Source organism: Spodoptera frugiperda, chromosome 28 (assembly GCF_023101765.2).
Source record: "Spodoptera frugiperda isolate SF20-4 chromosome 28, AGI-APGP_CSIRO_Sfru_2.0, whole genome shotgun sequence".
NCBI lineage: Eukaryota > Metazoa > Arthropoda > Insecta > Lepidoptera > Noctuidae > Spodoptera > Spodoptera frugiperda.
The window spans coordinates 8,333,881-8,346,062 of NC_064239.1; the positions used below are offsets into that span (position 1 = coordinate 8,333,881).

Sequence of the window (12,182 nt, forward strand, 5' to 3'; positions counted from 1 at the left end):
TACAGAAGAGAAAAAATAATAAGATTGACTTGGTCGCCGGCAACCAGTAAGTTGCGCAATCAAGTTGCCCTAACATCCATAGGGGTTACTTTTTCTAGACCTTATCATTACCCATTGCATCAATATAACATTATTTCTATTGCTATCAGTGACTGGTTACAATGAACCTGTATGACACATTCACAGCGGAATACAAATACATATTGTATATTCGTTCCTAATAATATATACATTGTATATTATATACATGTAGTGATAAGGAGTGAACTATTAGCCGGTCGACCGCATTGTTTGTGTCGAAACTATCTTCGCAATTAACCATTGTTTTAATCATTTAATCGTTGATTAGCTAACGTTTATATGACAGGCAACTATGTATGTATGTAGGTAAATAAAGAAAACTTAGTGGTGTCGGTGTCCTGATCTATTTAATCGTATCTTATGATGATTGTAGGTAAATTATTGCAAAATTAAAATAAATAAACACGTTTTGAAATATAAATTACATTGTAATTGATTTGTCATGCGTATGTGAACTTATATGTTTGTAAATGCACACACAAAACAGGAGAAGATCATAAGTGTGAGGCAACGTTTAAAAAACTAAAAAGTAAATCAGTAAAGATTTCATTATATAGAAATTTTATAAAAAAAAGATTTAGTTATCATTATATACAAATAGACAGATATATGCGGCAAAGATTTCGTTTTATTAAAGGTTAGGATTTATCTTAAGCTTTGAGACTCAGGTGTACAATAACTAATTAATAATTATTACAAAGATATTAATAACACGACCTCGGTAGTAAAGTTTGTTATAGTTATATAACCTTTATGAATATTTTCATAACTAAAAGGTCTTCCATGAAACCACGTTTTCCACGTGTCAATCACAAAACAATAACAATTAATATTTTATTACTCATTGTATCATATTAATTGTGGTATATTTTAATAGCCAAGTTACTACAAAGAGTAAAATATATAGAACTTAAGTGCTACGAGTATGTCACGTAGTTGTAAGCGTAGCAAGTGAGAAACTTAGTTTTTTTGGAGGGACTTCTAAAAGAATCAGTGTTTAGCTTGGTAATATTAATTGAACGTGGTAATATCAAAAACTATGGTTTACTTTCGTAAATTAATGGAGAAAAGCTGTACTAGTTTCGAGTCACACGGGGACTCTTCATCATAAACTGGGTGCGATGACGCGAGACGTCGCGTAGCCTACATTCATTAATTTATGTTGTTAGTTAAATTAGTATGTCTCACGATAGTTATTATTATAAAAACAAAACTTTTAAGATAATTTAAGAGATTGAGGTGAAATTTAGCGTTGGAATTGGGACAAAGTTAGCATGTAGGTAATAAAAATATGCAAAACGATATAAATGGCAAATCACATAAAAGATATGTCGACACGATAAAATCCACGTGTGTTATCTCCTACCACCTGAATATTTAATAAAATTAATTGAGCTGCTGTTTCATGACGCATGGTGATTATCAATATGGTGATTAGTGAGCCAGTAGATATTGTGGGTCAATACCATCTGTTATCACCATTTATCTGATTATGTGATTGATCGTGGTCACGTTTTCAGACAATGAGACTTTAAGTAGATATGTTACATTGTAAAAGAATACCTGTGCATAGGTATAACTTTCAGCTTTGATGATTGATTTACGATAATAGCTTTTATTGCAATGAGTATAAAAATGCCTTCTGAGTAATTTGGTTTTCGTTTAATTTGTGCGTGTATATAATGTCGGATTCAGTTTTAAATTTTGTTGGCAAAAGTCAATGATCTCAATTAATTTGATTGCTGTTTAAAAGAGGTCAAAGATTGTGTTGCTTTGCTCACATTTATTTGCATTGGTTTTATAATTTGTTTGATTATTTGAAGTATGTTTTCCTCCACGTAACTAAAGTAAAAGTATATATAACAAGAGTATTAAGTCCTTATTAAATATTATACATATGTAATACAACACACGTATAGATATATAATTATATTCTTGTAGATAATTAACATAAGTTTCTCATTGATAGCGGTCGCAAATCTTACGATATTCGTGATTTAATCGCAGATTAATTGAGTATTTATAATATTATTTAATTTAGGTATATCAGCTTGGATCGTGTGACATATCGTATGATTACCAACTGGTAGAAACAAGAACATTTTTTATGACGAGTTTTATTACCAAGTGATAGGAATATGAACACGTTTTTATTTTATTTTTTATTTTTTCTCTATTTTCCTTTTTTTTTTCATGAAGGAGACCACAATCCCTTAATTGTCTTTTGGAAGGCGTGGAGTTTTTTTTATTGTAATAGTTCGTACTGTATGTAACGTAGTTTATGATTTTTATATCATTTATCATATATTTATTTGTTGAATAACCAATTGACCATGAAAGAATTCTTAATGTTGCCTAAATTACCCTTAATAACAAACTCATTAAACAATTTCATTGATAGATATTATATACAATTAATTCTGTTAAATACTACAGAGGTAAAAAAGTGTGACGTGATACTAAATATGTTATCATATTACTTGTTAGAATTATCTCAGGAAGTCTGATTGCATTTTATATTTATCGATATACCTATGTAGGTATCAGTATATTAAAACGATTACAATGTAAAATATTACAGGTTCCTATTTGGTTAAATAAAGATAGCATTGTCACTATCCCTGTAAGTAGTCAAGGTAAAATTATTTTTATTTTAATAATACTTTGGGTAAATAATTTGTAATTTTTTATACATTTCATATTATAATTATTGCACTTAAATGCTAATCGATTTTTCTCTGTTTCTTGAATGTCAACCGATATAGAGAGAGATAATAGTCGATATTATAGGGAATAGAAAATTTGACGCATGATATTATAATAAAATTATTGTTTACAAATTATAGTCAAAACTATGTCAAATGCCCTTAAATATAGATGTATGAATTCACCCATTCGAATGGCGTTTGTCTGATATTTATACGACAGAAAATTTAAGAAAATTTGATGCATTAGATCACGGCAGATAACATCTTGTAAAACAAGATTATAATTATTATGACATAATTAATTTTTATATTTAAACTGGTTCTTTGCTTTATGAATATGAATTTATGAAAAACGACTGTTTTTTAATATTATTTGTTGAATTTATTTATTGTATGTGTGATATTATAACTTTTAATACATGTTGCCATATAATATGTTGTCATTTTGTTGTCTAGACATTGGCATTGGTTTAACATAATAAGTGCATCATTTATTTTACTTTATCAATTCAAAAACTTAAAATATCTGATTGGCAGGCGCCTGATAACTGCAAGTACAAAACATAAACAAGATCATATCTTAAAAAAACGACAGTTTTGTCATGTATCTCGCATGGCATGTATCAGTTATCGCAAATGTATCTTGAAGTAGAGCTGTTACATAATCTTTATTTGAAAAGAAATTTCGGTAATTCCCACTCTATAAGTATAATAATTGTTCAAGACTGTTGACCATTCAAATAGTCTACCAACTTCTTTATGCCACTTGTATAAGAAACAAGGTCTGTGTGCTTATCAAAACTAGTGAGATACATTTAGATAGTTGTTCTTACAATTACATGACGTCTTACAATTACATGACGCAACTGTCGTATGACTTTCCGACCTAACAAAAATTTGGAGTAGGTATTAAAATGGTGTAAAGAAAATCAAGCTTCGAAAAATTTGCAGGAGGTCATTGCACTATTAAAAATTTAACATGTCTACTAATACGTAATTCGAAATTCGAACGCCAAAAACAATGGTAGTATTGCAGATAATAAATTTAAATTAAGAATAGACTCACGTATATCCCGCTAGGATGTCCATGAGAGTGCTCTTGCCGGCTCCGGACTGTCCCATAATGACCGTCAGCTCGCCAGCGTTGAAGGTGCCGCATACTTCGTTGAGGATCGTCTTGCGTCCTGGGACGTAGAGGAAAATTAGTCACCGTATTGACGAGGAATTTTAAATCGACACTTACAATAATTTGATATTAGAATGTACAAACACCAAGCTACTATAAATTGACATACTTTAATAGATTTAGTATTTTGTTTAGTTAAACATAAGGTTGAAATTCTAATGAACACACGTCTGAACTAGTTATTTATAAAATAATAAAATTAAAAACTGTAAGAGAAATGTTTTATTATATTAAGTGGCCTATAATTCTGGCCAGTTGACTTTGAACTCTATTGACGAGCATTCGTTCTACCGTGGAAACAGTCTACCTACACTATTAGGTCAACATGTTGTTTGTTTATCACCTTAGTCTACTTTCAACCGCCCACGTGTGATGTGTTAAACAGTTTGGTAATCGATGGATACACTTAGAACTCTTATGATAATTTGTTAGAAGATTAAAAATATGAAAAATGCTAAAGATTAAAAGGAAGTATTTAAAACCTCTTTATTTGCTCCCACTCCTAAACTTTGATTCGTTTTATCTGTAGTACTGTTTCTGAAATGACAAAATATTAAAAATTCGCTTCTAATATTTTTTCATTATGTAACTGACGGATTAATTAGATTTTTAATTTTCGTACCCCGTCATCATCCCATTTCTTTAGTTTAATTAATCATAGAAACTGACCAAAGTCTTCGTATTAGGTGTAGTTAGCCGGAGGACGCCAGACTTTGACCGTAGTATTATCATAATTAAATATCAATAAGCATTAGCGACAAATTCAATAGTGATAATTATTAATTACACATTAATATCTTGTATTTCTGTCTATTTAGATTTGATATAGAAAAGTTCTTATTGTTCAAATAAATACAAACTCTACAACAGACTAGACTATGAGCATTCTTTTTTTATTTAAAAGGCGTAGGCGTTTACATTAATTCCCTGTTTAAAAATGACTCTTTATATTAATTAGTACCTTTACAAGTAGGTAATAATTAATGAAACTATTAATATAGAATATAATATTATTATTCCAAACATTTTATAAATGAAATTTTACTAAAAAATACATATCAGTTCAGAAGCATAGAAAGTAACGTTTTAAGATTTCGCGTAAGCTTCTAAACTTAACTAACTAACTAAAAGACGTTTACATTAATTCCCTGTTTAAAAATGACACTTGAAATTATTTGGAACCGTTATAGGTAGGTACTAATTAATGAAACTATTAATATAGAATTAATTATTATTCCAAACATTTTATAAATGAAATTTTACTAAAAAATACATATCAGTTCAGAAGCATAGAAAGTATACGTTTTAAGATTTCGCGTAAGCTTCTAAACTTGTGTAGAAAAATACTTTCATTGCGAAAGCAATGAAAGTATAGTATAGTATGCAGACAAATTGTTGTATAAGTCGAATATAAATTAAATAAGCAATCTTGTTCTCAAATATTAAACATTGATACAGCAATCTCAACCTTTGGCACATAAATAAATACTCATATCCACATAATAGGTACAAATTCTCTTACACCTTAAATTAACAGGTAAATACCAGATTTTCAGAATTTAGTTCATTGACTTTACCATAAATGAGCAAGGAGGTTCTCTATTCGCGTCACTTCACCATAAAGTGATTATCAACAGGCTGGCATTAAAAAAAAAATGGCGCTAAGCGACTTTGTAATCTTTTGCCTTTAGAAAACGACAATTTCCGTACAAATGAAGTTGAAGGTTGGATCTCGTTTCCTTATAAAGAAGTTTGTGACGTTTTACTAAGGGGCTAGTGATAGTGACATCCGTTATAATGAAATCATATGATATCGTATGATTCTGTTCGTATTTTGAACTGGTTAGACAAGTGGCGTAAATGCTAGTTGGAATAGAAAGACCATAATTATGTGGAATTGACATAAGATTACCATAACGTTTTAGGATGTGTGGGTCAAATGTCAATTCCATATGAGTTTTCTATTCACATTAAATTTCATTCCTGAATATCAATTCTATTTCATGACTATTGACCTCTTTATTGATTCTGTTTAGATTAGCGTTTTTATAATTATGTATGTACAGATACCATTTCAGTTTAGTATTAACCTACTTTGTTAATTATTATGTTTTTCGGGTTACTCACGTAGTCATGACGAGGAACTCGACTAGTTTCAAGCCATGTTAGAGGCTTATATTCATAAGCCGCATTCCGTGACACACGCGCGCTGCTACTATTGCCGCGTCGTGTATAATTTCGTGAGTAAGTCGAAAAACATAATAATTAATTCACGAAAGTTATAATATAACCTATCCTGTCCTGTAATACAATGTAACTTATCACGAAATAGAATCGAAAGGCATTCGACGTATTGTAGACAAATTATAAATTCTTTAAAAGATAAATTTAAATACCTTATCAACTGTCGTACGATAATGCAAACTGTCTCGAACGGAACGATGACTTAGTTGTTCTATCAAAAGATAAAGGATATGCCTAACAATAAGGACTTTGACAATCATTATGTAATTATTATTAAGTATTCGAAAGCTATGTATTAGTAGGTACTCATATCAACTTTTTTTTCTTTTAAAGTGGGGAAATCATCCAATGCCTTCTCCCGCCCTGGGCGATGCGAGAGGGAGTGTCAGACTCCAAACGACTAAAAACCATCCCGTTCCTACTCCTGCTTTTCGAGCTGGAGCCCTGGTGAAACCGCTAGATAGTCCGCAGCTCCCGATCAGACTCGTATCATCTAAGGTATCAATTCAGAAAGATGATTTACATTAAATATATTAATTTAATTGTATATGTTTTGTTTTTGTCCAACATAATAATTACTAGGTAGATTTATGATTACTTGTGTAACTACAAAACACGATAATTGGTTTTTCCCAAAGGTTATTAACAATTATTTATCAGATGTTTAATGCCTAGTTTTTGTCCCCTATTATGCACATTTAAGTACCCATGTCTACATAGGTACCTATGTAGACATAGGTACTTAAATGTGCATGTTGTTATGATACTTAATACTTAATATGCATGTGGTTCGATATATAACTAAAAGTCCCTAGAAGACTTTAAAAATTATATCTGGCTATGAATCAAATAGCATAGATACTAGTCGACTTGAAATAAACTTAAATATCCATACATATATGTCATATAGACTATGACAGTAGACAAATTATATCAAAGTTTATGCCTCTTACATTGGATGTTCCATTTCAACTCGTTTCCAATCGAGTTTATACCATTTGTCTAGGAAATTATAACATAGGCCGTTTCATTTACCAGTCATTCTTTGTAATTAACAAGGTATTTTATCCTCAATCATATTGTTTATATTGTTTACATAATTGCTCCATAGGCGCACTATTTCATAATTGAGTGTTGCCAACTGCCACTACTCATTCCATTCATTCCAATTCACTGTCTAGTATTATGCAACGTCACGCCTTTTATCCCCGAAGGGGTAAGCAGAGGTGCACATTACGGCATTATTATAAGTCCCATGTAATAGGGGGTGAGCCTATTGCCATATTATAGTGGGCACAATTCCAGACTCCATCCAGACTGAGAAATTATCGAAAAAAGTAATACTTTGCCCCACTTGGGAATCGAACCTGAGACCCTTTGTCCGACAGTCGCATTTGCGATCACGCGACCAACGAGGCAGCCTATCTAGTATTACTACATACTTTTTATATAATTTAATGACAATTTATAAGATGGCAGCTAAGTTCAATAACCGTTGATCTATTCATACCTTACATCTCATACTTACACAAAATGAAATGACCTTACATGACAATGGCATTATATGTACGATTTTACACAGACGATTGAAGATAAGTGCTACTTTAGGTACAAGTATGCCCATTGTATATAAATTGTCGTTCATACGTATCTGTATATCTTGTAATTGAATAATGAAAGTGTGATAAGTCACTTGGGAATTATTATGTATGAATCGAGTGCAGTGTAATTGAGTTGTCTGACATTAATGTAAGACTTGTAATCTAATGTGTGGGAGAACCGTGTTTCGGCAAGAAGACCGGAGTGATACTACGGCCTCACAGAAAACTGACGTGAAACAACGCTTGCGTTGTTTCGTTGTGTGAGTGAGGTTACCGGAGGCCCAATAACCCCCTTTCCCAATCCCCGATTCCCCAAACACCCTTAAATTCCTAACCCCCAAAAGGCCGGCAACGCACTTGTAACGTCTCTAGTGTTTCGGGTGTCCATATGCGGCGGCGATTGCTTACCATCAGGTGATCCGGTTGCCCGTTTACTTATGTTATTGTTAAATGTTTTTTGGACCGACGGGCAAAATGTTAACCGGTGTTTTATTTTACCTTTAATTTGTTCTTTGAGTCCTTTAACATTAACATATTTGACAGTATAAAAATAAAGAAGAAGATAAATTAGTTAGCCCATTATGACATATAAATAAAATACATATAATTAATAAACTTGTTTTCTGCATACATTTGAGTTTCAATTTTTTATATTTTATTTCAATATGGAACAAAAATATGTATTTTATTTTCTATGTAGGGTGAAGACTGCAGGTTGTGTTATAAGTATACTCTAAATACATAAATATTGTATTTATTTAAGAGTACATACTCGTAAGTCTAATCTTAAGGCATGGTGGACTGATTATTTCACTATCAAACCGACAATTTATCTGATTATATAACTGCATTAAATATGTTAGTGATAACAACGGCATTTTGTTCCCTTCAATATTTTTCCTATTTCATGCATGCTTGTAAGTTCATGTGGTGTTATATAGGTCAACGCTTTCATAATATCATCATCATCATCAGCATCTTACTGTTTCTCTTGTAAAGGCACAGAAATATAAATAGCTCGGCTTAAGATTCCTTGCACTTGGAAAAGGAATGAGCATTTATCTCAAGTCATCACAAGTCATTGCTCAGTGCGAATTGGTAACATATCGATTTAAAACTTTAGAGAACAAAGAGTAAAGTTCCCTAAGAAAATAAGGATCTTCCGACCAGGCGAGGTGATCGTGTCTCGTGGGCTTTTTGCCCAACTGTCATTCGTTGGGATTTTCTATCCATGTTTATTCGCATGTGAACTTCACATGGGATGTAGGATTTGTGTTGTCGATCATCTGACTTCTGTCATTTGTAATGTGTCGTTGTAACTTGAATATGCGTCGCCAGAAATCAAAGTTTCATCACCACCACGACGATTTACTTCACGATATTTTTTTGTTGAAAAAAAATAATGAATTTAGCACAGAAAATAATTAATTTCAGGATAAACACAACATATAATGCATTCTAAAGGAAGTTCTTGTATAGGAAATCTGTCTTATATGTAGATATAGGAACACGGACACGGAAATGTAATCCATTGCTTGTAGCGGAAGATATTTAATCTTTGTAAGGCGAATTATGTCTTAAGGCATTAGAATAAAAGTTCTAACTATTTATTGATTTTGCTGACATAGGTGCTGATGAAAGTGCCAAGAAAGGGACAATTTTAATTTACCATCCCAATTTTTTTTTATTATGTTCTTCATTTTTTTTTAGTCAAAAACAGTGTCGGTTTCTTACTGACTAAAAACTATCCCTTTCTATACCGTCCCAGATATTTATTAGTATTTTTTTATTCTTAATATGTGGGAGCACTAATCCATTGACAATATTGACGTCAATACAACTTGATTGTCGAAACAAATAAATTAGCAAAACATAGTTGTATTTTTTGTGCTGACCACATTTTTTTATTCGGATTTTTTAAAATACTTACTAAACTAGTATAAAAAACAACAATAAATAAACGTAGGTTATTTTAATGATATTTGAAGGTATTTTATTGCAAACCGAACTGTAGGTATTTATTAGGTGTGTAGTACATATAATTAGAATAAAATTATTCCTTATTTATGTGCTAATAAAGCAATAAAGTATTGAGTATTGAGTATTAAATATCTATTGCATGGTTATGTTTAAGATAACATTCAGGTTTTGAATGGTGTCACATTGCCCTATTATCCATTCACGATTCAAGACTCGGATATTTTATATGTTTGTTTGTGAAATTATGTTTTATTATTAAATTATGTTTGTGATTACTTTTACTATTGGGATCCAGTCAAGAGTATAAGTGATCAATAAAAATCCCTTAAATTTCAATACTAATGGCTACTTCTGTATCGTTTTAACTGGAAACCATAATATCATAGTCAAGTGTAACCAAAGTAAAAAGTTAAAGTCAAGTGGAGTCAGGTAATGTCGAGTAGAGGTTTAAGTTAATTTATTCTGAATGTTTTTGCAAAGCAACGTTATTTACTATTTTTAATGTTATAAGCCATTAAATAATTAAATATAGAAGTCAGTTTTTCTTATGATTTTAAAATGATAAGAGTTCAATGATTTAATTGACACAGTCGACCTTACCTTTGCTAAAAATATTGAAGTACTTCTTTTTTTAAGTTTTTGCATGCAACAAGGATTAAAAGGGTATAATTTTTAAGGTTTTTACTCTTTACTGAATTTTTTATTAATTAAATTCGTTAGTAAAAACTTATTTATCGTGTTTTTTCTTAAAATTTTGTTTATTAGGACCGATACTGAATGACGTAAATATAGTCTTTATATATTATTATTTAGACATTTTTTTTCACACAACCTTTTAATGGAAAAAAATTGCTGATTCCGAATATTGCATATACTACCGAATAAAACTCAATACAGCAAAAAAATGTCGCAAAGTCAAAGTCAAAAACATAATATTATTATGTTGATAATCAGTTCAGTTTCATCTCAAAATAAGTTTAAAAGGGTGAACTTATTTTCAGCTTCAGCGCGTAGCTATAATTAGACCAAGTTTTGTAACGCAACAGATTCACATCTGTTCCTTAGTTAACATCAACGTTCTAGTTAAATAAACTGCGCTTTATAGGTTAATTGGGTAAACATTGCAGTAATAGCAATTATGAAAAATTATGCTGCATTTCTGTTTTTACTAAGGGAATATTTTTACCACCATGTCTACTTCAACGAAAAGTTCAGTGAATATTACAAAATGCATATTTTAATAAACCACAAAAAGTTTTACTTTAATGTTATGCCTTATAAAGGGTTAATAGATAATTAGTTAATAATTCCCGTGGGATAAAAAGCATCCTATCGTCTATCGCCCAAGTCAACTCAGAGAGAGTCAGAGATATTTCACTACTCATTGTAATTATTTCTACATATTGAATATAATTGAATATGCACTACCTTTATCATACTAGTGCCACATTCTATGTGCATTCACAACAATCCAACCGTGGAGAATGCATCAGCATAACACGATTAGATAACAAGGTAACGTAATTATCCGTGTGAAATACAAACATTATAATTATTGTTTAATTTCATGTTAAGCTGCTGCCTTTACGGGACGGTATATTTCACTTTGGTTTAGTTTCAATAAAACATCTAAACGCGTCACGTAAACATATTAAAAATAATAACAAACAGTAGCCTTTCGAAATGTTTAATATACTTTCATTATTTTAAAGTGTGCATTATATAGGGACAGAGAAAAAAAATGCGTAAACAAATTCAATTAATTTAAATATTAAGCTTAGAAGATGCCGCAAAACGAATATCGGCAATTTCTGTGAGTTTCCGATATTTTGGCACTGTTGAGTTCATCCGTGATCATGGCGCTTGCAACAGTGCCGAAATATCGGAAACTCACAGAAATTAATAAACATGCTAAATATCCCGTTTTAAGTTCTAATGAATGAATAGTCTTACATGTGTTATTAGGTATTTACATTATAATTCTAGGTATCGTATTCGTAATAAACGATAGAGAATTCTCACAAATTATTCTAATGTCGTGTTTATTGTTTTACATCCTTATTTTGTTTACATATAGCTAGTTAGTGCGTTCCCTTAGCTTTTGCGATGTTCTACGAATTTCATTTTAAGCGGATTTCCACAAATGTCTATATTTTTAAACAATACGTTACGAGAATTGGTAGTTCTGCAGAAGAGAGGGTTTGTGTATTTCATTGGTAAAATGAAAATAGAACGTATGTAGATTTAATATTGTTGTGATTTGTAAACTTTGTAGTTTGGAGAAACCCAGAAGTTTTCTAGTGATATTTTTTTCCAATGAGTAATGTGTGCAATGTTTTCTTTCTCTTTTTAGTATGAGTCATTGGTCATTACATTCGTCAG

General features: G+C 30.9%; 1 protein-coding gene across 1 annotated transcript in view; it reads right to left on the reverse strand.

The window, feature by feature from the left end:
• Nucleotides 1–12,182, reverse strand: part of LOC118265166 (ATP-binding cassette subfamily G member 4) — a 40,924-nt gene that overhangs the window by 22,180 nt on the left and 6,562 nt on the right. Inside the window, exon 3 of the mRNA XM_035577892.2 lies at nt 3,856–3,973. Coding sequence (XP_035433785.2) covers nt 3,856–3,973 — 118 coding nt within the window. The remainder of the gene's footprint in view (nt 1–3,855; nt 3,974–12,182) is intronic.